General features: G+C 48.1%; 1 protein-coding gene across 2 annotated transcripts in view; it reads left to right on the forward strand.

The window, feature by feature from the left end:
• The window catches only part of rangap1b (Ran GTPase activating protein 1b), a 72,413-nt gene that overhangs the window by 42,203 nt on the left and 4,290 nt on the right, over nucleotides 1-25,920 (forward strand). For both annotated transcript variants that reach the window (XM_038783501.1, XM_038783502.1), the window contains exons 10-15: nucleotides 3,839-3,923; nucleotides 12,236-12,419; nucleotides 13,634-13,744; nucleotides 14,248-14,350; nucleotides 15,450-15,538; nucleotides 18,330-18,451. In XM_038783501.1, the coding sequence (XP_038639429.1) occupies nucleotides 3,839-3,923; nucleotides 12,236-12,419; nucleotides 13,634-13,744; nucleotides 14,248-14,350; nucleotides 15,450-15,538; nucleotides 18,330-18,451 (694 nt within the window). The remainder of the gene's footprint in view (nucleotides 1-3,838; nucleotides 3,924-12,235; nucleotides 12,420-13,633; nucleotides 13,745-14,247; nucleotides 14,351-15,449; nucleotides 15,539-18,329; nucleotides 18,452-25,920) is intronic.

Below are 25,920 nucleotides of genomic sequence, written 5' to 3' on the forward strand. Positions count from 1 at the left end.
GTAAGTCCTGATAGACGTTCTGTTTGAACATTCTGAATTCTCCCTCTATGTACCCGATCAGGCGCCGGAATCTGGTGACTAGGGGATTTTCACAGTAACTTCACTGCAGTGTTAATGTAAACCTACTTGTGACAACAAAGATGATTATTATTATTATACTGCAGGGATATGATCATGTCTGGGTTTGCTTCCAGAGCTGGCACTATTGTGTTTTTGATTGTTCACCGAGTTTTCTTGGTGGACCAGTGGAAGAATGATGGTTTTTGGTTGAATGGCTTAAAGATTCATCTAATACTAAATATTTGATGGTTGTATGTTTGTTGAAAGTGTGTTTTGTGAATGCTTTAAGGAATTTTAGATGGTTACCGTGTTGAGCTGTGATCTGACCTCACCCAGGGACCCATTTAAAAACTTCAGTTGATCTTGGGTTACCCGAGCTAGCGAGAAAACTGTTGATCATTATGCCACGCCCCACCTAGATAAGCTCCTCATATGTGTTTGTTTTGGAGATCCGTTGAAAACTGCATCAGGATTGCCTAAGATGCCTGCAGTTCCAGTATTGTGCCAACTTTGTCTGAGGGCAGTGGAAAGGTGCAGAAGAGATTCAGTGAGATGATACCAGGAATGAGATATTTGGCTGTGAGGGAGACGAGTGAAACTTGGGCTCTTAACATTAGTGGGGACTAAGATTAGTGGGAGATTAGAGGACTGGGAAATCTTGAGGGGGAAGCAGAAAGCTACTAAAAAAGCTATAAAGAAGAGTAAGACAGATTATGAGAGTAAACTTGCTCAGAATATTAAAAACAGACAGTAAAAGTTTCTACAAATACATGAAACAAAAAAGAGTGGCTAAGGTAAATATTGGTCCTTTAGAGGATGAGAAGGGAGCTTTAATAATGGAAGATGAGGAAATGGTTGAGGAACTGAACAGGTTTTTTGGGTCGGTCTCACAGTGGAAGACACAAATAACATGCCAGCGACTGATAGAAATGAGGCTATGACAGGTGAGGACCTTGAGATGATTGTTATCACTAAGGAGGGAGTGATGGGCAAGCTAATGGGGCTAAAGGTAGACAAGTCTCCTGATGGAATGCATCCCAGAGTGCTAAAAGAGATGGCTCGGGAAATTGCAAATGCACTAGTGATAATTTACCAAAATTCATTAGACTCTGGGGTGGTCCTGGCAGATTGGAAATTAGCAAACGTGACGCCACTGTTTTTTTAAAAAGGAGGTAGGCAGAAAGTGGGTAATTATAGGCCAGTGAGCTTACCTTCGGTGGTCGGGAAGATGCTGGAATCTATCATCAAGGAAGAAATAGCGTGGCATCTGGATGGAATTGTCCCATTGGGCAGACACAGCATGGGTTCATAAAGGGCAGGTCGTGCCTAACTAACTTAGTGGAATTTCTTGAGGACATTACCAGTGCGGTAGATAATGGGGAGCCAATGGATGTGGTATATCTGGATTTCCCTAAAGCTTTTGACAAGGTGCCCCACAAAAGGTTGCTGCATAAGGTAAAGATGCATGGCATTAAGGGTAAAGTAGTAGCATGGATAGAGGATTGGTTAATTAATAGAAAGCAAAGAGTGGGGATTAATGTGTGTTTCTCTAGTTGGCAATCAGTAGCTAGTGGTGTCCCTCGGGGATCAGTGTTGGGCCCACAATTGTTCACAATTTACATGATTTGATTTGGAGTTGAGGACCAAGGGCAATGTGTCCAAGTTTGCAGATGACACTAAGATGAGTGGTAAAGCGAAAAGTGCAGAGGATACCGGAAGTCTGCAGAGGGATGTGGATAGGTTAAGTGAATGGGCTAGGGTCTGGCAGATGGAATACAATGTTGACAAATGTGAGGTTATCCATTTTGGTAGGAATAACAGCAAAAGGGATTATTATTTAAATGATAAAATATTAAAACATGCTGCTGTGCAGAGAGACCTGGGTGTGCGAGTGCAAGGGTCGCAAAAAGTTGGTTTACAGGTGCACAGGTGATGAAGGCGAATGGAGTTTTAGCCTTCATTGCTAGAGGGATGGAGTTTAAGACTAGGGAGGTTATACTGCAATTGTATAAGGTGTTAGTGAGGCCACACCTGGAGTATTGTGTTCAGTTTTGGTCTCCTTACTTGAGAAAGGACGTACTGGCGCTGGAGGGTGTGCAGAGGAGATTCACAAGGTTAATCCCAGAGTTGAGGGGGTTGGATTACGAGGAGAGGTTGAGTAGACTGGGACTGTACTTGTTGGAATTTAGAAGGATGGGGGAGGGGGGATCTTATAGAAACATAGAAAATTATGATGGGAATAGATAGGATAGATGCGGGCAGGTTGTTTCCACTGGCGGGTGAAAGCAGAACTAGGGGGCATAGCCTCAAAATAAGGGGAAGTACATTTAGGACTGGGTTTAGGAGGAACTTCACCCAAAGGGTTATTAATTTATGGAATTCCTTGCCCAGTTAAATGTTTTTAAGGTAAAGATAGTTTTTTTGAAGAATTAAGGGTTATGGTGTTCGGGCCGGAAAGTGGAGCTGAGTCCACAAAAGATCAGCCATGATCTAATTGAATGGCGGAGCAGGCTCGAGGGGCCAGATAGCCTCCTCCTGCTCCTAGTTCTTAGTAGAGCAGGCAAGATTGAGCAATGGCAAAATGCTGCATTGTAGGGGATCTGAAAGAAAAACAAAATCCTTGAAACATTCAGGAGGTCAGGCAAAATCTTCAGGGAGCAAACACGGCGTTAATAATAATAACCGTTTATTATTCCATGGATATTTGTTGGAACTTGGAAATAAGATGCTGTCTGATGGGGGTGTTCACAATTTGAAAGGTTTTTCTAAGGAAAACAAGAACTTGACAGGTTGTAACATACAAATTTAAGTACATAACCTTTCGTCACAAGTAGGCTTACATTAATACTGCAACAAAGTTACTGTGAAAAGCCCCTAGTCGCCACATCCCGGCGCCTGTTCAGGTACACCTGAGGGAGAATTCAGAATGTCCAAATTACCTAACTGTTCGTCTTTCGGGATTTGTGGGAGGAAACCAGAGCACCCGGAGGAAACCCACGCAGGCACGGGGAGAACGTCCAGACTCCGCACAGACAGTGACCCAGTGCCAGGAATCGAGCCCAGGTCCCTGGGCCTGTGAAGCAATAGTGCTGACCACTGTGCTACCGTGCCACCCACACAAGGATATGTGGAAATAAGGATATCAGCAATTTTCCAGCCGAATGGCACAATTCTCAAATAATGAACGATTTGAAAGTTTGTAACTAGTACTTCTGAAATTTCCTCGCCCATGTCTTTTGAATATCCTGTGGGGTGGACAGTGGACTGCCTCCTGTGTTTTAATATTCTGTGAATCGCCTGTCAGTGCTCACTGCGTCGGCTCACTCAATAAGAGTGGCTGGATGAACACGGTATGTACTGTATAGAAACGAGGTGCTGGACATTCTCTGCAGGTGAACCAGCTTTCTGTGGAGAGAAACGGAGTTAACATTTTGAGTTGATTTTCAGTTCTGCAGAAAAGTCATTCGACTGGAAAAGTTAACTCTGTTCCTCTCTCACCCACCCGTGCTGTCAGACTTTTGAGTATTTACAGCACTTTCTGTTTTTATTTCCGATTTCCAGCATCTGCAGTATTTTGCTTTTAAGGTACAGGAGAGTGGCTAGCATCTGTCAAAAAGACTTATCTTCACGAGAGGATAGGTAGTAGATTTGACAAAGGGGGAATGAATGATCAAACTCCACTATTCGAGTTTGTGTTCACCCGGAGCTGACTGTATTGAAGCTTCTTACAGGTATTTGATGTTCAAACCTGTGAAAAGCAAATGTTTTGTCTGTCTAGGAAACTGTCTTGGAGAAGAAGGCTGCGAACAATTGAAAGAGGTTATGGAGAGCTTCAACAAGCAGGATGTGCTGAGCGCTCTCAGGTAAATTGGGACCAGCTCTGTGAATTGAAGAGCAGTGTACATCTTGGCCTTTCCTCTGATCTTCGCGTTAGCTTATTAAATGAACCCTATCCAGGGACCAGTTTCATGCATAGCATCTTCTAACTTCAGAGATGCTGATTGTTATTGGTTTTCAGTCCCAGTAACACCAATAGTTCACCCAGATGACTTCTTTATGCATGAGCCTTAATGCCAAGTGCTGCCATGAGGTCCATCACACCAAATCCTGATCCTCCCCTTGTCCTGTATTGATCTACATGGTGCAGTTAAATGAGTACTGTAAAGCAGATGGGAGTTCTATTCAAAAATATAGGAATTGCATTGAAAGAAAGCTAAAACTAAATCAAGGGGAGAAACCTGTATTCGGTGAAAGTTTTTTTAAAAAAAAGTCAATGGCAAAATATATCTCCAGAGTCTGATGGTTTCCTCCCAGGATATTTAAACGGGACAGGTGGAGAAATTGCAGAAGTACAGGTTAATGAGGTAATTGGCACAATAAGATTAAAGCGTGGCTCAAAGATTGGTGTGGGAGAAATGGGTTTGAATACAGGGGACATTGGCACCAGGACTGGGGAAGGAGGGAGTTTTTCCAATTGGACAGACTCCGCCTGAATCGCACTGAGACCAGACTCCTGGCGAATCGCATAACTAGTGCTGTAGATGGGGCTTTAAACTAAAGTGTGTGCGTGTGCACACGTACGTAAAAGAGAGGAGAGTAGCTGAAGTGAATATTGGTCCTTGGGTGGGGAGTATGGGTAGTTAATGAAAAATGAAAATCGCTTATTGTCACGAGTAGGCTTCAATGAAGTTACTGTGAAAAGCCCCTAGTCGCCACATTCCGGCGCCTGTTCGGGGAGGCTGTTACGGGAATCAAACTGTGCTGCTGGCCTGCCTGGGTCTGCTTTCAAAGCCAGCGATTTTGCCCAGTGTGCTAAACAGTTAATAGTGGGGAACACACAAATGCGGAAATGCTACTAACAGGTAATGCAGAGGTAATAGAAAAATCACCAACAGGGAAATAATACTGAACAAACTATTGGGATTGAAGACATGTCCCCAGGGCCTGATGGCCGACATCCTAGGGCCTTAAAGGAAGTGGCAGCAGAGATGTTTATAATGTTGACTGTATTCCAGGTGTGGTCTATCGTTTTGGCAGGACTTCCCTGTTTTTATACTCCTTCCCCGTTGAAATAAAGGACACCATTTAATTTGCCTTCCCAGCGATCTGCTGAACATGGTAGTGGTTGATTTAAAACCGAGGAGGAAAAATTTCTTCCCTCAAAGGGTCATGAATCTGTCGACTTCACTACCCCAGAGTGCAGTGGATGCCGGGACATTGAGTAAATTTAAGGAGATAGACAGATTTCGAATTAGTCATGGGTTTAAGGATTATGGAGAACGGGCATGAAAGTGGAGTTGAGGCTGATATGAGATCAGCCATGATTGGGGGAGTGGGCTCGAAGGGCTGAATTGCTGACTCCTTCTAGTTCTTAGAGTACCCAATTCATTTTTTCCAATTGAGGGGTAATTTAGTGTGACAAATCCACCTACCCTGCACATCTTTGGGTTGTGGGGACGAAACCCACGCAGACACGGGGAGAATGTGCAAACTCCACACGGACAGTGTCAGTCTCCGGAAAGGTATACAGATACTGGACTACGTGTCCACGAGCTCCACAGCGGGGGTGTACCGGATATGGAGTTTGGGGAATGGGTTAACCAAAGCGGGGCTGATTTCTCCATTGTGCTGTACCCGGCTGGGACAGGGAAAGGAAGGGACCAGGGGCGGGATCTGGTTAGCTTCCATTATTAATCCTAGACCAGAAGAGCAGAGGATCAGCGTACTGTGATCTGAATATGATGGGCAATAGTGCCTGATGGTGATTGTAGTTTCCAGAACAGGACTGCTGATTTTCAGGGCCTTCCCGATTCTGGAACACCAGTTAAGGGGTCTCGTATCTGTATTGGGTTTAGAGAGAGTCCAGCACAGATTCACCAGAATTATACTGGGGCTTAGAACACAAGGATGGGTTACCTGCCATATTCTTTTAAGATTGAAAGATGATCTGATCAATGTCTATGAAAGATATAGGGTGGCACAGTAGCACAGAGGTTAGCACTGTTGCTTCACTGCTCCAGGGACCCAACTTCGATTCCCGGCTTGGGTCATTGTCTGTGCAGAGTCTGCACGTTTCAGCATGGGTTTCCTCCGGGTGCTCCGGTTTCCCCCCACAGTTCAAAAGATGTGCGGGTTAGGTGGATTGGCCACACTAAATTGCCCCGTAGTGTCTAAAGGTTAGTTGAGGTTGCTGGGTTATGGGGACAGGTTGGAGGTGTGGGCTTGAGTAGGGTGCTCTTTCAAGAGCTGGTGTAGACTCGATGGCTGAATGGCCTCCTCCTGCACTGTAAATTCTACGATTTGAACGGTTCTAGATCAGACATGATATGATGGACATGGGGCTGAATGGCTTACTTCTGTTCCCATATACAACACCGACTATTCAGTCCATATTGGCATTTACCCGTCACATGAGAAAATATTCCTAATAACACACAACTCAATTTGTTCCCTCATCCCTCCATCCCCTATTTCTGCATCCATCCATCCATCCACTCTCTACTGCAATGTACACAATTTGTGTCTCGAATAGTTAAAAAATAAATTTAGAATACCCAATTCATTTTTTCCAATTAAGGGGCAATTTAGTGTGGCCAATCCACCCACCCTGCACATCTTTGGGTTGTGGGGGTGAAACCCACGCAGACACGGGGAGAAGGTGCAAACTCCGCACGGACAGTGACCCAAGGGCCAAGATTCTAACTCGGCGGCGGTGTGAGGCAGCAGTGCTAACCACTGCACGGCTGCCACCTTTGAACCTCAAACACTAACCCTGAAAGTGAATTCCATGTTTCCACAAGTTCCACTGTTCTAAATCACCATTATTTAAGCTTTTATTTGTGGCCCCTCATTTTATAATTATTGCCCCAAAGCTGAATGTTTCTAATAGAAAAGCCTCCGCTTTGTATTTTCTCAGACCAGGAGCATGATGGTGAATTCTAATTACACCTCTCTAAAACGTCAGTATCCTTCCTATACTGCACAGAGTTTCCACACAAAACTCAAAGTCATCTTAAAGTATTGTGTGGGCTCGTAATTATTTAATATCTTTTAAATTCGATACCTTCAGATACTTTTATCCCATAAACTTGTAACAAGTCCCTCTACTCTCCCACAATAACCAGTCGTCATCCCTTCTGAAGGAATTGCCACTGTTACTGTTTTTAACCAAAATGTTTCACCCCACACTGCGGCATTGAATTGTCTCTGCTGCTTTGTAGCCTAATCCACATCTCCTCAGTTTCCCCCTTTTTAGCTTCCTTCAAAGCTCTTTCAAAGAATAAACAAATAAGGCTTATTTTTAGTATTATCACCGCATCTCAACAACACTTTCTAGGCCTACGTCCAAGCCTTTGGTACACACAGTGAGCAGAACTAGCCCCAGAACTGAACCACGGTATGCCACCATCCAATTTATAAAAAGAAATGAAAAGCTGTCCTCTACTTTGATTCCCATTGAACAAGATGAATCTATTTTACTATCCTTCCCCATGTCCCTTAAATATAATAACTTGTCAAAGGATTTCCTGATATCTGTCCACTTGCATCCCATCTCTCTCTCGCTCTCTCTCTCTCTCTCTCTCTCTCACTTGCGGTTTCTGGAGCATTGTTCTCTCTTGAAATCCATACTCGCTACTTCTAGATATTTACATTCAATGTGTTGTAATTTCCCCCCTGTGTGAAATTGTCCCTGCTGCGGATGTTGACCAAACTGGCCACTATTTACACAAATTAACTCGTCGCTCATTTTAAAAATGAGCACTATTTTGGCTATGATCCAGTTCTCTGGCACAAACCCTCACCTCTGATAATCCTGAAATATTATTTTGAGAGGCTTGACCATTTCCTCCTTCAAGATTCTATATGTATCCTGTCAGTCTTGAGGGCGATGTCTTCCTTTAACAATGATAATCGGCCATCCCATCCTCTGCCAGCTCTGATTTGCTACATCTTCTGCATCCTTCACTACTTCAGTAAACACTGGTGCAAAGTACATAGAATCCCTACAGTTCAGGAGGCCATTCAGCCCATTGAGTCTGCACAGATCCTCCAAAAGAGTACCCTAACTAGACCCACTCCCCGTCCTATCCCTGTAATCTCACCTAACTTTTGCACACTAAGGGGCAACTGAGCACGGCCAATCCACCTAACCTGCACATCTTTGCACTTTGGGAGGAAACCGGAGCACCCGGAGGAAACCCACACAGACCCAGGGAGAACGTGCAGACTCCGCACAGACCGTCACCCAAGGTTGGAATTGAACCTGGGTCCCTGGTGCTGTGAGACAGTAGCGCTAACCACTGTACTGATCTTGAACTGTCGTTATCTACAGGTCAGCTGCAAATCGCCAATCCCCCTCCCCCCATCTCGGGTCATGTACTACTAACAATTTCCTCTATGCTGAGATTTAGGGCAATTTTTAAATCCTTGTGAAAGCGTTTGTCGGAAATGTCCCAATGGGCCTCCTACGTTGGGGCTGAGTTAAAGCAGTTGTTTATTCATGGGAATCACATCCTTTGGATGAGCTCTCGGGGCCAAGATACAAATGCAATTAATAAAATCATTCTGCAGCACCCGAAGCATGTTTTAAATGATTTGGAATATCAAATGAAACAATGCACCAGAGAAGTTGATGGTTGGGTTGCAACCTAGAAATTAGAACACTGTTAATATGTCTATGTACCATTTACAGTTTTCTTCTATCATGCACACATCCAAAGTTAGCCAGTTTAAACTTGGCTGAAGACTTTATAATACCTGTGCTGGTAAAATATTTTGCTGTTTCTTTGGGGGGTTTTCATCAAACATTTCTTGGCTTTCCTTCCCGTTTTGCTCTTGCTCTCCCATATTCTTTTGCACCATTCCTATGTTCCTTAAAAGATCTCCTCTTCAATTATAGCTGGTTTCTAACTTTCGTCTATTATTGTTCTTCCTGAACAGACTGTACTTGACTCTCTACCTCGGCAATCTCTTTTTTGAAACAGCACTCTGTTGCTCATCAGTCCAAGATGTCAGACTTCCATCGGCTTGCTTAATGTCCATTCTTAATGTCCTCGTCTTTGTACGGGCATTTTCCCTTTCCAGTTAGATATTTATCATATTGTGGTCACGATTTGCAAGAGCTCGCCCACAATCGGTTTATCAACCTGACCTATTTCATTCCTCACATCAGATTTGGCAGTCTGCTGATCCTCCCTTTGAGAAAGCATCCAGGAATATTTTGGGAATTCCATTCCCTTTTTACTTGCATGTGCTCTCTCGATGTCAAAATCATTCATTGAATAAGTAAAAGACAAATTTAACAGTCCAGCTTCTGGCAGGTAGAAGATCTCCTCGAGTTAAACCATTGATCAAATATGAGCTCTTCAGTTCTTTGTAACTTGTTATGACATCATATTGTCAGGGCAGTACGGTGGTGCAGTGGTTAGCACTGCTGCCTCACAGCACCGAGGTCCCAGGTTCTGGGTTACTATAATAATAATAATTGTTTATTGTCACGAGTAGGCTTCAATGAAGTTACTGTGACAAGCCCCTTGTCGCCACATTCCGGCGCCTGTTTGGAGAGGCCGGTACGGGAGTTGAACCCGCACTGCTGGCATTGTTCTGCATTACAAGCCCACTGTGCTAAACCAGCCTCCTATCTGTGTGGAGTTTGCACATTTCCCCCTGTGTCTGCGTGAGTTGATCCCCACAACCCAAAGATGTGCAGGGTAGGTGGATTGGCCACGCTAAATTGTCCCTCAATTGGAAAAAATGAATTGGGTACTCTTTTTTTTTTGTTTGTTTAAAAAAAAAAAATATATATATATATATATATATATATATATTCCTATATAGGCATCATATTGTCGACAGTGTACTTGTGATCATAGAGTGTGTGGTGAATATATATTAATTCCTGAACTGTGCTACGGAAGGATGTAACACAGGCTAAAGGTTAGTCTGTGAAGCGTGGACAATATCTCATACAGGTTCTTGCAGCCCCTCCAAAGGAGCCTTCACTTCCAATTTTTCCCCTCTGTCTTAAAAATGCTTCCTGAAGCTGGGTCACGGGGCTGGTCGTAGCATTTAGTTAAAAAAATCATCTACTAGATGTGGGCTATGCTAGTTAGGCCCAGCATCTATTGCCCACCCCTAGTTGTCCTTCAGAAGGTGGTGGTGAGCTGTCGGCTGGTCCTTCCGCTTTCTTTCCTTTTTTTTCTGTTTCCGTAGCAGTTGAATACAACTGAGTCGGCTATTTCAGAGGGAATTTAAGAGTCAACCACGTTGATCTTGTTGTCCTTTCTTTTCCTCTGTCTTTTCTGTGGTTCTGTTCCAATTATGGCAATCAATGAGTTTGCCCTCCCTTTTGATATCTATGTTCTAATGCTCCGAGTCGCCAGGTATCGAATGATACCACCACAAGGTTCAACCAGCTATCCATCAAAGAGCCAAACACCAGTTAGTTAGTTCAAGGGGACTTTATTTACACACAATTAGTCATGCAACATTAACACTACTAGTTAACTGCACCTATTGACTAAGACAACCTGTACTAAACATCGAGCACCCGGCTTGGGTCAGAGAAACAGTGGCTGCTGTTCGATTCTGGATATATCGAGTAACTGCTGCTCAGGTAGGCTCATCCGCCTGGTAGCGAGCGTTGAACTTGGACTTGCTTCTGGTGTTGCTGCAATTGGAGATGGCCGTGACTGGGGTACCACGTCCAAGAGAGAGCAAACATGGGAAACTCTTCTTGTACTTGGCGGTTTTCGCGCTCTTTTGGGCGGTCCTTCGATTTGGGTCTTACTAACTGGGTGATCCCTGATCACTCCGTTCGATTCCTTAGCCAATAAGTGGGCGGGGATCTGGATGGCTGGGCGTGTCAGGGAGTGGCGCCGAAATGTCTGTGACTACTGGTCGCTTGAGTACCGGTCCTTTGTTTTGGTGAAGATGGGCCATCATCGGCCCCATTACGATGTTAATTGGTTTCCATACCGTCTGGACTTTGTTGCAAATATGCATTTCAGGCTCCTGAGTCTTGGCTTGTCCATTTTACCCACTAGGCTTTGCGAGTTTCTCTGTACCTAGTTGTAAGTGACCATCCCAGATGGCTACACTCTGGATCTGGAGTCACGTGTAGGCCAGACCAGATAAGGACGGCAGAATCTCTTCCCTAAAGGACATTAGTGAACCAGATGGGTTTTTACGACAATCAACAATGGTTTCATGGTCATCGTTAGACTTTTAATTCCAGATTTTTATTTAATTCCAGATTTTTATTTAATTCAAATTTCACTACCTGCCAAGGTGGGATTCAAACTCTGGTTCCCTCTGGGTCTCTGGATTACTAGTCCAGTGACAATACCACTATGCCCCTGCCTCCAGATTGCTGACATGTTGATTATTTCACAAGGACCATACATAATCCATAAAGCATTGGAGGTCTGACAATATTCTTTAAAGTCTCCCAAATTCCTGTTTTTCTTTTTAATAGTATAAGATGATTATTGGCCGCTAGCGAATGGAACGTTCCTCCAATTCATGCAGCTAGCATTTAGATCAAGCACTCCAGGTAAAACCACAAGCCCGGTCCTAACCTAAACTCTCATCTTCATTCTAATGACTATCAGCTCCCTCTGCAATTAGTTCAAAATAATCTGTAAAAGAGCAGGGCAATTCGGACACTAGATAAAGTGTTTCAAGATGCAAGCAGGATGACCGTGATCGTTTAAAAAAAATTATTGATGGGGTGTGTGTCATTGGCACGATCAACATTTGTTGCCTATCTCTCATTAATGTCAAGGTGGTGGTGAGCTCAATTCTTGAACGCAGCGGAGTAGCGTGCTTGGCAATTGAGAATCAACTACATCGCTGTTGTTCTGGAGTCGCTGGATTTCCTTCCCTAAAGCTTCTGGGTGAAATTTTGCAATAATCTGGTGTTTCCATGGCCACTATTATTGCGACTAAGCTTTTTCTTTTATATTTATTTAGTTCCATGCTTTTAAATTCTCCAGCTGCCATGGGTGGTATTCAAATTCATGTCTCCAATGTTATTAATTCGGGCCTGTGAATTGCTAGTCCGTCAACACAACCAGCAAGCCATTATTTGCCGCAATCGACGTTTGTACACTTGACTTCCTTGTGCACAGTTTTGTCTTGAACAATGTTAATATAGTTCTCCTTTGCCATTAAGTGATGATGAAAGTGATGGGGATGATGATGATGAGGAGGAGGAGGATGATGATGATGATGATGAGGACCTCGTGGATGAGGAGGAAGATGAGGAAGCAGAAGAAGGAGGTGGAGAGGATGATGATGAAGAGCAGGAGCAAGAGAAGGCATCTCTAGTTGACCAGTTGATAGTCGAAGAGCCGGTGGTAAGCCTTTAGGAAACCAGGAAGTCGACACTGCCCCGTAATCCAAGCTTTGTAAGATTAAAAGTTGTTGGAAAATTAGGAGGAATTATTAAATTGGGGTTTTAAAAGCATGAAGATGTAGGAGGCTGTGTGATGGCAGTGAGGGGTGGGTGCTTTCCAAAGAGAAGCCGGGGAGAATTGTTCTGGGGGAAAGGGGAGTGGAGATTCCGAAGGGAGGGAGAAAGGCAGAATGCAACAATCCTGAATTGTTCAGTTAGTTAAGGAACTAATACAATGAGGTTTACCTGTGCGTAGCTCTGGTCATTCTCTGACTTTGTACATCCAGAACCACCCTGGATTGATGCCTCAAAAAATTATCCATCAATAGCTTAGGGTGGCACAGTGGTTTGCACTGCTGCTTGACCGGTTCGATTCCGGTCTCGGGTACTGTGTGGAGTCTGCACGTTCTCCCTGTGTCTGCGCGGGTTTCCTCCGGATGCTCCAGTTTCCTCCCACAGTCCAAAGACATGGGTGGGTTTACTGTGCTAAATTGCCCCTTAGTGTCCAACTGTTAGGTGGGGTTACAGGAAAAGGCGGAGTTGGCCTGGGCATGGTGCTGCGTCGGTGCATACTTGATGGGCCGAATGGCCTCCTGCACTATGGATAGTTTGAATCTATGATTCTACATTTAGTTAGTGCCTTTAGCCTACAAAACACCTTGCAGAAATACAAACAGCTAAAGCCAAGAATAAATGGGACCTAACGTAAACATTTGGTCAAAAAGATGTGTTGCAAAGAGCATGTTAAAGATGGAGGGGGGAGGCAAAGGGTTTTAGGGAAGGACTGTAGGCGCAGTGTCCATTGGGATATTGGGTGTGGGACCAGACTTGGAGCAATACAGCCTTCTACAGAGGTGTAGCGGGAGTGGGGGCTTCAAAAACGGATATAAATGCAAGGATGAGAATTTGAAAGTGATGGGGGAGGAGTGCATGTAGGTCAGCGAGCACGGAGGTCAGTGAGTGGAAGCTGGCGTTGGATAAGACACAGAAGATGAGTTCTGGGTATGTTGCAGTGTATGGAAGTTAGGAGACCAGGCAGGGAGGAGCTCCTTTAGTGATCTGATTCCAACAGCCTGTTCTTGAACCATTGTTGGAAAGTGAGCCCATCTTCTCATATAGAGTCTGCCCTCCGGTTCTGTCCTGTGTTGTTCATTAATTGCTTTTTAATTTTTCTAGAAAACTCTCCCAATTGCTCCGACATCAGAAGCCGCCGTATTCTTGGCTTCTCCATCGCCAGATAAGCTCATTAAGCTGGGATCGAAACGGGCACTTCTAATTCTGCAGCAGGTATTGATTAAATAGCTTGTTGTCTTTGCAATTTTCTCTGCCACTGATTTCTACGACCACTGTCTCCTCTCCTCTCTCTCTCTTCTTCTTCTTCTTCTTCTTCTTCTTCTCTCCCCCCCCCACCCCCAAATCAGCCTGGTATTTGGTTGTAAATGTAGGACATGAAACGGAGTCTGATTTATTTCACCTTTCCACCACCTGTCATGGGAACCTGTCTAATTTCCCCCCTCCCTGACTTGGGGTACTAAGGCAAGTTGCAAAATTCTTCTAGCCATTCTAGTTAACAACAGCACCGACTGAAATCGGTATGGCTTCCTGTGCCGACTGGATGATCAAGGGATAATTCTTCAAGGTGAACTCTCTGCACATCTCTTCACTAATGGGTTCGATATGTTGCAGCCAGCCCAAGCTCAGGCCTATCTCTTTGGGAGAGGGTGGAAAATACATTGAGGGAATAGGATTGACTGCCCTAAATAAGTCTTCTTTGGATGTTCCCCTCGCAGACCGACCTATCAAATGAGGAAAAGGTTGTCCAAACGTTTCTGAAGGTGGCTACAGCCTACAGGGATGACCAGGAAACCAAAACAGCAGTGCTCGATACCACAGGTGAGGTAGCTATGTTTGTTTAACCTGAATCGATTTAACATACTGGGCAGTTTTAAGTTAAGATTGTAAATGGATCATTATACAGCTGCCCTACAGGAAAATAACCTACTTCTGTCCCAGTTCTGCTAGACATGGCACCCATTATTTGCACTTGAGCCCTGATGGGCTTGAAGCTTGATTTTTGAGAGCTTTGAGACTGACGAGCACTGGTACTGAGCAGCCTAATCTAACTTGACGCCAGTCAGTAAAGAATGATTACTGTGTACAGTTAGTTAAACCCTGAACAGTTGACAGCCTGAAGTTCCGATGTAGTATTGGCTCCTGTATCTACAGCTCCACTGTTGTGACCGATTTGGCCTTCATGCGTACAGGGAACCGAGCCAACACTGCAAATGACTTTAATTTTATCCTGTATCTGCAAAAAATAAAAAGATGTTGTGGTTGGCATTTCTTTTTTTATATAAATTTAGAGTACCCAATTCATTTTTTCCAATTAAGGGGCAATTTAGCGTGGCCAATCCACCTACCCTGCACATCTTTGTGTTGTGGTGGCGAGCCCACGCAAACACGGGGAGAATGTGCAAACTCCACATGGACAGTGACCCAGAGCCGGGATCGAACCTGGGATCTCGGCGCCGTGAGGCTGCAGGGCTGACCCACTGTGCCACCGTGCTGCCCTGTGGTTTGCATTTCTGATTGGGATCCCATTTCCAGCAAGGAGACATGAAACGGTCTGTCGCACACCGCTTAACAGCTGGGCACAAGTGAAGTCTGTTGTGCCATTTGTCCATCTCCAAGATGAAGAATATGAGTGTTAAAGGGAGACGAAGCAGGGTGAAATTTACCTTTTTCCTTCAGTGTCTGATATAGGAATGGCAGCTTTGACATTGAAATTCTTCATTACCCTGCCTTTAAATTCTCTCCAGCACTTCTCAGTAACATGCAGAATCTGTTTGGCTATTTTTGTTGCTACATGTTTTTAACCTGATTACTTGGCCTATTTAATTTTTTTGATGCCAGTCACATTGCCATTCATAAAATACATAAAAATAAAATAAAGAATATTGAATTAATTGTTTTTTTTTACTTCCCACTACAGATGAACTGTTGCAGAAAGCATTTAATACTCCTGGATTTCAGTTAGATGTGTTCGTTACAACTCTCTTGGTGTATATGGGACTTCTGAAGGTAGGAACTGATATAGTGTGTGGAGCTGAAATGTCCAACTTGTGGTCTTGATGCTGCCATGTGGTCGTTTGGCCCTTGTGGTTTGTTAAACTTTGTGGGTGGCACAGTAGTACAATGGTTAGCACTGCTGCTTCACAGCGCTAGGGTCCGAGGTTTGATTCCGGCTTGGGTCACTGTCTGTGCAGGTTCTCCCCATGTCTGCGTGGGTTTCCTCCGGGTGCTCCGGTTTCATCCCACAAGAGCTGAAAGACGTGCAGGTTAGATGGATTGGCCATAATAAATTGCCCTTAGTGACCAAAAAGGTTAGATGGGGGCTATTGGGTTACGGGGACAGGGGGGAAGTGAGGGCTGAAGTGGGTTGGTGCAGACTCGATGGGCCGAATGGCCGCCTCCTGTATTGTATGTTCTATGTTAGGTGATTTGGCCATTCTGAATTCTCCCTCCATGTACCTGATTAGGCGGCGGAGTGTGACAACTAGGGGATTTTCACAGTGACCTAATTGCAGTGTTAATGTAAGCCTACTTGTGACAGAAATAGAGTATTATTTGTGCTAGACCAGCACAGTGGTTTGCACTACTGCCTCAGTGCCAGGGGCCTAGGTTTGATTCTGACCTTGGATCACGATCTGTGTGGGGTTTGTCTCTTCTCCCCGTGTGTGCGTGGGTTTCCTCCGGGTGCTGTGGTTTTCTCCCACAGTCCATCGATGTGCAGGTTAGGTGGATTGGCCATGCTAAATTGCCCCTTAAGTGTCCAAATGTTGGGTGGGGTTACGGGGGCAACATGCTCTTTCGGAGGGTCGGTGTAGACTTGATGGGCCGAATGGCCTTCTGCACTGTAAGGATTCTATGTCAGTCAATTTGTGTTTGATATTCGCTTGCTTCATTCTCCCTGTGTTTGTGTGGGTTTTGCTTCACAACCCTAAGATATGCAGGGTAGATAGATTGGCCATGCTAAATTGCCCCTTGGGGAATAATTATTTGGGTGCTCTAAATTTAAAAAAAATACTTGTTTGTTCTGTTTAAATTGTGTGGGTTTGGAGATGTGAAAGTAGTTGGTTTTAGAGCCGTTGCCTCATGGTAAATAAATTTCACATTGGAATAGCATTTTCTATTTCTATCGTCAGTAATTTGAAGTATGTAAAAATGACTGGAACGTGGATTTAAACTTTATATGTTGCCCTGAATTTCCATGTTTTTCACTCCGAGCTTGGGCACCCCTGGGTTAAGGGGGATTGTAAAATATGGCACACTCAAGATGGTGGTCTCCAGCAGATGCTCAAGCAATGGAACTGGGACCTATGCCCTTTGTGAAGGTACACTCGTGCAATGTGGGAGGATTTAAACTAATTTGGCAGGAGATGGGCACGAGAATGAAACATCAGAAAAGAGAAACAACATTTTCAGGGCACTGCCAGAGCGAGACAACACCTGATTAGGCGTTGCCATGGAGAATGAAACGAAAATCGCTTATTGTCACGAGTAGGCTTCAATGAAGTTACTGTGCAAAGCCCCTAGTCGCCACATTCCGGCGCCTGTCCGGGGAGGCTGGTACGGGAATCGAACCCACACTGCTGGCCTGCTTGGTCTGCTTTAAAAGCCAGCAATTTAGCCCAGTGAGCTAATGCACCAGTTAGCAATACCTCGACCAATCCTAGTCCACTTGCCAGCTAATTACCACACGCTTCTCATGTAGCATAATTTATCGATTCCTTTACGTTGGTATTCTTGTGAATTGTCCTGATGAGTGCAAGATGAAAAGCTTTGACTGCGTGTCTTTTTTCAGCAATATGAGAGATGTTATTGAGGATTGTGTGTACCGTAGTCTATCAAATAGTGGTGAGAAAATAGAGGAACAGCTTTTAATGCGAGAAATATAATAAAGTGATAAAGAGGATGCTTCAGTTATCCACGAGTATAAAAACAGATCTTGCACGCTGGGTTGGAATCGAAAGTTAGTAGGCAAGGCAACAATTGATAGTCGGCTTGTTTATTCCTGCCTTCTGCGTGCATGCAATGCAGTCCCCTATTGTAGCTTCATGAGGTGACAACCTGGTGACCATGAAATCTTGCCGATTGTTGCAAAAACCCATCTGGGTCACTAATGTCCTTTAGGGAAGGAAATCTGTCGTCCTTACCCGGCCTGACTCCAGACACTCATACCATCTGGACCTATTTTGACTACTGTCAATTTTTAATTACCTCTTCTATATCTGGATTCATTCTATCCCATTTGGTCCTCATTTTCTGCTATGTAGCAGTAGCTTACTATAAAACCAATAGTGTTTAGTCATCTACCTCCAGAAGATCCAACAAGGTGATTAACTCTCAACTGCCCTCTGAAATGGCTTAACAAACCACTCAGTTCAAGGGAAATTAGGGATGGGCAACAGTTGCTGGCCTTGCTAGCAACACCCACAGATTAAAATAAAATAGTGGTCATCTTTTATAAAAAAAATTTTTAGAGCACCCAATTATTATTTTCCAATTAAAAGGCAATTTAGAATAGCCAATCCACCTATCCTACGCATCTTTGGGTTGTGGGGGCGAGACCCATGCAGACATGGAGAATGTGCAAACTCCACACGGACAGTGACCCAGAGCCGGGATCGAACCTGGGACTTCGGTGCCGTGAGACAGCAGGGCTAACCACTGTGCCACCATGCTGCCCCCTCCTCCATTGAGTAGAGAGCACAGTGGATCAAATACCTTTCTGTGCCATATCATATAGACTATACTATTGTCTCTTTAAATGCTATGTTTTTGTAACCATTTGCCGTTTTGTATTTTCCAGAGTGAAGAGAAGATTAAAGTGGTCGCTAACCTTATTGGACCACTGACCATTCTCAAACAAGTGATTCAGAAGAGTTACTTTCCACGCTCTGTGATTCCCATCCTCAGCGCATTCCTGAAAAAGTAAGCAGAAACTTTCCTGTACACCTCACCAGTGATACTTGCAGTACAGTAAACTTGTCTGTTCCTTTCAATATCAACAATATTTTTTTTTGTTTTTCCAATTAAGAGACAATTTAGCGTGGCCAATCCACCTATCCTGCACATCTTTGGGTTGCGGGGGTGAAACCCACGCAAACATGGGGAGAATGTGCAAACTCCACACGGACAGTGACCCAGAGCCAGGGTCGAACCCAGGTCCTCAGTGCCGTGAGGCAGCAGTGCTAACCACTGCACCGCTAATATCAACCGGTCTTGTTTTACTAGGTGCAGCCAGAAAGTGATCCATGCAGGGTTCTGGCCTCCCTCAGTGTTTCATAAAGCAACTACCTGTAGCAAGCGAGCCTGGATAGTGAGTGTTGGGCCAAATTACCTTGGAGGTTATTGCACTCAGCTGATCTGGTTGTACCTATTATCCTCATGCACACTCTGGGGAGAAGGAGCACTGACTATGTAGGTTAGGTATGGGATAATAGGGACAGGGCGGGGGAGTGGGCCTATTTAGAGTGCTGTTTCGGCGGGTCGGTGCAGACCCGATGGGCCGAATGGCCACTCTCTGCACTGTAGGGGTTCTGTGATTCCCTGTCCCATTCCCCATCCTCCTCCTGGCCCAACTGCAATGTGGCTGAGTGTAGTGCTTCCAACTGTTCCTCTGACTGAGCAACAACCGCCACAAACTGGTATTGAAGCCTGGATCCGACAGGCCTGTGTGGCTCAATACATCAGGGGTTTAAATTTCCAGCATCCATGGCTTTCATCTCATGCCAATGCTACCAGTAAATTAGCTAAATACTTTGGATACATGAATCTGAAATAAGAATCACGGATAATGGAAAAACCCAGCACATCTGGCAGCAGCTGTAAGGAGAGAAGCCAGAGTTAACGTTTTGAGTCCTTTGGATCTTCATCAGAACAGAAGCACGGAACAGAAACAGATTCAGATAGCATGGTGGTTAGCACAAATGCTTCACAGCTCCAGGGTCCCAGGTTCGATTCCCGGCTGGGTCACTTTCTGTGTGGAGTCTGCACGTCCTCCCCGTGTGTGCGTGGGTTTCCTCCGGGTGCTCCGGTTTCCTCCCACAGTCCAAAGATGTGCGGGTTAGGTGGATTGGCCATGCTAAATTGCTCGTAGTGTCCTAAAAAGAAAGGGGGGGGGGGGTTGGGTTACGGGTATAGGGTATATTCTCCCTCCCATAGAGAGTGGGCCTGGGTAGGGTGGGAGAGTGGGCCTGGGTAGGGTGGGAGAGTGGGCCTGGGTAGGGTGGGGTTACGGGGATAGGGAGGGAGAGTCGGCCTGGGTAGGGTGGGGTTACGGGGATAGGGAGGGAGAGTGGGCCTGGGTAGGGTGGTGTTACGGGGATAGGGAGGGAGAGTGGGCCTGGGTAGGGTGGGGTTACGGGGATAGGGAGGGAGAGTGGGCCTGGGTAGCGTGGGTTTACGGGGGTGGGCTGAAGAGTGGGCCTGGGTAGGGTGGGGTTACGGGGATAGGGAGGGAGAGAGGGCCTGGGTAGGGTGGGGTCACGGAGATAGGAGGGAGAGTGGGTCTGCGTACGGTGGGGTTACGGGGATAGGGAGGGAGAGTAGGCCTGGGTAGGGTGGGGTTAAGGGGATAGGGTGGGAGAGTGGGCCTGGGTAGGGTGGGGTTACGGGGATAGAGGGGAGAGTGGGCCTGGGTAGGGTGGGGTTACGGGGATAGGGAGGGAGAGTGGGCCTGGGTAGGGTGGGGTTACGGGGATAGGGAGGAAGAGGGGGCCTGGGTAGGGTGGGGTTACGGGGGTAGGGCTGGAGAGTGGGCCTGGGTAGGGTGGGGCTACGGGGTTAGGGAGGGAGAGTGGGCCTGGGTAGGGTGGGGGTACGGGGATAGGGAGGGAGAGTGGGCCTGGGTAGGGTGGGGTTACGGGGATAGGGAGGGAGAGTGGGCCTGGGTAGGGTGGGGTTACGGGGATAGGGAGGGAGAGAGGGCCTGGGTAGGGTGGGAGAGTGGGCCTGGGTAGGGTGGGGTTACGGGGATAGGGAGGGAGAGTGGGCCTGGGTAAGGTGGGGTTACGGGGATAGGGAGGGAGAGTGGTCCTGGGTAGGGTGGGAGAGTGGGCCTGGGTAGGGTGGGGTTACGGGGATAGGGAGGGAGAGTAGGCCTGGGTAGGGTGGGGTTAAGGGGATAGGGTGGGAGAGTGGGCCTGGGTAGGGTGGGGTTACGGGGATAGAGGGGAGAGTGGGCCTGGGTAGGGTGGGGTTACGGGGATAGGGAGGGAGAGTGGGCCTGGGTAGGGTGGGGTTACGGGGATAGGGAGGAAGAGGGGGCCTGGGTAGGGTGGGGTTACGGGGGTAGGGCTGGAGAGTGGGCCTGGGTAGGGTGGGGCTACGGGGTTAGGGAGGGAGAGTGGGCCTGGGTAGGGTGGGGGTACGGGGATAGGGAGGGAGAGTGGGCCTGGGTAGAGTGGGGTTACGGGGATAGGGAGGGAGAGTGGGCCTGGGTAGGGTGGGGTTACGGGGATAGGGAGGGAGAGAGGGCCTGGGTAGGGTGGGAGAGTGGGCCTGGGTAGGGTGGGGTTACGGGGATAGGGAGGGAGAGTGGGCCTGGGTAAGGTGGGGTTACGGGGATAGGGAGGGAGAGTGGTCCTGGGTAGGGTGGGAGAGTGGGCCTGGGTAGGGTGGGGTTACGGGGATAGGGAGGGAGAGTGGGCCTGGGTAGCGTGGGTTTACGGGGATAGGGAGGGAGAGTGGGCCTGGGTAGGGTGGGGTTACGGGGATAGGGAGGGAGAGTGGGCCTGGGTGTAGGGTGGGGTTACGGGGATAGGGAGGGAGAGTGGGCCTGGGTAGGGTGGGGGCACGGGGATAGGGAGGGAGAGTGGGCCTGGGTAGGGTGGGGTTACGGGGATAGGGAGGGAGAGTAGGCCTGGGTAGGGTGGGGTTAAGGGGATAGGGTGGGAGAGTGGGCCTGGGTAGGGTGGGGTTACGGGGATAGAGGGAGAGTGGGCCTGGGTAGGGTGGGGTTACGGGGATAGGGAGGGAGAGTAGGCCTGGGTAGGTTGGGGTTACGGGGATAGGGAGGGAGAGTGGGCCTGGGTAGGGTGGGGTTACGGGGATAGGGAGGAAGAGGGGGCCTGGGTAGGGTGGGGTTACGGGGGTAGGGCTGGAGAGTGGGCCTGGGTAGGGTGGGGCTACGGGGTTAGGGAGGGAGAGTGGGTCTTGGTAGGGTGGGGTTACGGGGATAGGGAGGGAGAGTGGGCCTGGGTAGGGTGGGGTTACGGGGATAGGGAGGGAGAGTGGGCCTGGGTAGGGTGGGGGTACGGGGATAGGGAGGGAGAGTGGGCCTGGGTAGGGTGGGGGTACGGGGATAGGGAGGGAGAGTGGGCCTGGGTCGGGTGGGGTTACGGGGATAGGGAGGGAGAGTGGGCCTGGGTAGGGTGGGGTTACGGCGATAGGGAGGGAGAGTGGGCCTGGGTAGGGTGGGTTTACAGGGATATGGCCGGAGAGTGGGCCTGGGTAGGGTACTCTTTCAGAGAGTCATCGGAATTAGGAGCTGAAGTAGGCTATTAAGCCCATTGTGCTTGCTTCGCCAGTGAATCAGATCATGGTTGATCTCTTCCTGGTCTCAAATCCACCTCCCCACCTGTTCCCATACCCCAACCTGTTTTTTTTTTTTTTATAAATCATTTTTATTGAGAAATTTTGATTTTATACAACATTGACGCACCTTAGTAAAATACTGAAAATAACAATAATATTAACAATCATATACATTCGCCCCATCCCCATGAACAACCCAGCATTTTAACAACAACGCATATTAACACACTATAAAGTTACAGAATAAACACTACAATAATGCAACCCCCCCCCCCCCCCCCCCCCCCCCCCGGGTTGCTGCTGCTATTGACCCAGTTACCTATCTCTGAGCCAGGAAGTCCAGAAAAGGCTGCCATCGTTTATAGAACCCTTGTATTGATCCTCTCAGGGCAAATTTGACCTTTTCCAATTTTATAAATCCCGCCATGTCACTGATCCAGGTCTCCACACTTGGGGGGCCTTGCATCCTTCCATTGTAACAGAATCCTTCGACGGGCTACTAGGGACGCAAAGGCCAGGACACCGGCCTCTTTTGCCTCCTGCACTCCCGGCTCTACCGCAACTCCAAAAATCGCGAGTCCCCACCCTGGTTTGACCCTGGATCCAACCACCCTCGATACCGTCCCTGCCACCCCCTTCCAGAATTCTTCCAGTGCTGGGCATGCCCAGAACATATGGGCGTGGTTCGCAGGACTCCCCGAACATCTGGTGCACCTGTCCTCACACCCGAAGAACCTACTCATCCTAGTCCCGGACTTGTGGGCCCGGTGCAGCACCTTAAATTGGATGAGACTAAGCCTCGCACATGAGGAGGAAGAGTTGACTCTGTCCAAGGCATCCGCCCAAGTCCCGTCCTCTATCTGCTCCCCGATTTCCTCCTCCCATTTAGCCTTCAGCTCCTCCACTGACGACTCCTCCACCTCCTGCATTAACTTATAGATGTCAGACACCTTCCCCTCTCCTACCTACACCCCCGAAAGCACTCTGTCCATCGCCCCCTGCGAGGGCAGCAAAGGGAATCCCTCTACCTGTCGCCTAGCAAACGCCTTTACCTGCAGGTATCTGAGCATGTTCCCCTGGGGAAGGCCAAATTTATCTTCCAGTTCCCCCAGGCCCGCAAACCTCCCGCCAATAAACAGGTCCCTCAATTTGCTGATGCCCGCCCTTTGCCACCCCCTGAATCCCCCATCCGTGTTCCCCGGGATGAACCGATGGTTGCCACCCAGTGGAGCCTCCATCGAGGCCCCTGTTTCCCCCCGATGCCGTCTCCATTGTTCCCAGATTCTTAGGGTCGCCGCCACCACCGGGCTCGTGGTAAACCTCTTAGGGGAGAGCGGCAACGGTGCCGTTACCATGGCACCCAGGCTCGTACCTCTACATGACGCCATCTCCATTCTTTTCCACGCCGCCCCTCCCCCCTCCATCACCCATTTACGCACCATTGACACATTGGCTGCCCAATAGTACCCCAGAAGGTTGGGCAGTGCCAGCCCACCTCCATCCCTTCCTCGCTCCAGGAACACCCTCCTCACTCTCGGAGTCCCATGTGCCCACACAAAACTCAGAATACTGCTAGTCACTCTCCTAAAGAAGGCCCTGGGGATAAATATGGGCAGGCACTGAAAAAGGAACAAGAACCTCGGAAGCACTGTCATTTTGACGGACTGCACCCTCCCCGCCAACGACAATGGCAGCATGTCCCACCTCCTGAACTCCTCCTCCATCTGATCTACCAGCCTGGTAAAGTTATGCTTGTGGAGAGTCCCCCAGTCCCTGGCCACTTGCACCCCCAGGTACCTAAAGCTCTCCCCTGCCCGCCTAAGCGGGAGCCTACCAATTCCTTCCTCCTGGTCTCCAGGGTGCACCACAAACACCTCGCTCTTGCCTAAGTTTAATTTATAACCTGAGAAGGTCCCAAACTCGGCTAGTAACTCCATCACTCCCGGCATCCCTCCCACCGGGTCCGCCACATACAGTAACAGGTCGTCGGCATACAACGACACCCTATGTTCCTCTCCACCTCGCACCAAGCCTCTCCACCTCTCTGAATCTCTCAATGCCATCGCCAGCAGCTCGATTGCCAGTGCAAACAACAAGGCGGACAAGGGGCAACCCTGCCTGGTCCCTCGGTAAAGCCGGAAGTACTCCGACCTCCTCCTATTCGTAGCCACGCACGCCATCGGGGCCTCATAAGGCCCTGCCTTACCCATCTAATGAACCCTTCACCAAATCCAAACCTCCCCAACACCTCCCATAGGTACCCCCACTCCACTCTATCGAAGGCCTTCTCCGCATCCAGTGCCACCACTATCTCTGCCTCCCCCTCAATCGCCGGCATCATAATGACATTCAGCAATCTCCGCACATTCGTGTTCAGCTGCCCTCCCTTCACAAAACCTGTCTGGTCCTCGTGCACAACCCCTGGCACACAGTCCTCTATCCTGGTGGCCAGGATTTTTGCCAGCACCTTAGCGTCCACGTTGAGGAGAGATATGGGCCTGTATGAACCACACTGCTGGGGGTCCTTGTCCTTCTTTAAAATTAACGAGATCAGCGCCCGTGACATCGTCGGGGGCAAAGTCCCCCCCCCTCCCACGCTTCATTGAGTGTTCGCACCAGCAAGGGGCCCACTAGATCCACAAACTTTTTATAAAATTCCACCGGGAACCCATCCGGCCCCGGTACCTTCCCTGACTGCATCTGCCCGATCCCCTTAACTAGCTCCTCCAGCTCAATCGGCGCACCCAACCCCTCCACCTTCTCCTCCTGCACCTTCGGGAAAGAAAGCCCGTCAAGGAACCTCTCCATTCCCCTCATCTCCCCCGTTGGCTCCGACCGGTACAGTTCCCCGTAAAAATCCTTGCAGACCTCATTCACCTCTACCCCCTTCCGCACCACATTCCCACTCTTATCTCTCACTCCAGCAATCTCCTTAGCCGCATCCCGCTTACGCAGCTGATGAGCCAGCATCCTACTCGCCTTTTCACCATGTTCGTACACTGCCCCTTGTGCCTTCCTCCACTGTGCCTCCGCCTTTCTAGTGGTCAGCAAATCAAATTTAGCCTGCAGGCTGCGCCTCTCCCCCAACAGTCCCTCCTCTGGTGCCTCTGCATACCTCCTGTCCACCTCCAGCATCTTTCCCACCAGTCTATCCCTCTCGCTCCTCTCCCTGTGTGCCCGGATGGATATCAGCTCCCCACGAATTACTGCCTTCAGGGCTTCCCAGACCATCCCCACCTGAACCTCCCCCGTATCATTCACCTCAAGGTACCCCTCAATACTTGCCCGGACCCTCCTACACACCACCTCCTCCGCCAACAACCCCACATCCAACCGCCACAACGGACGTTGGTCTCGCACCTCTCCCCATCTCCAACTCTATCCAATGCGGAGCGTGGTCGGAGATTGCAATGGCCGAATACTCGGCCTCCTCCACTCTCGGAATCAGTCCCCTACTCACCACGAAGAAATCTATCCGAGAGTAGACCCTATGTACGTGGGAGAAGAAAGAGTACTCGCGTGCCCTCGGCCGTACAAACCTCCATGGATCCACCCCACCCATCTGGTCCATAAACCCTCTCAGTACCTTGGCCGCCGCCGGCCTCCTACCCGTCCTAGAGCTGGACCGATCCAGTGAAGGATCCAACACCGTATTAAAGTCCCCCCCTATGATCAGACCTCCCGCTTTAACCTGTTTTTTAATGACCGATTCCACAGCACTATGGGGCAGGAAGTTCCACAAGTTCACCACCCTCTACGAGGAGTAGTTCCTCCTGAATTCTAAATCTACCCCCCTCTACCTATATCCATGACGTCCTGTCCTATATTGTCCCTCTGAGCAGAATTAGGGGACATAGCCTCAA

The sequence above is a fragment of the Scyliorhinus canicula genome, chromosome 23, assembly GCF_902713615.1.
Source record: "Scyliorhinus canicula chromosome 23, sScyCan1.1, whole genome shotgun sequence".
Taxonomy (NCBI): domain Eukaryota; kingdom Metazoa; phylum Chordata; class Chondrichthyes; order Carcharhiniformes; family Scyliorhinidae; genus Scyliorhinus; species Scyliorhinus canicula.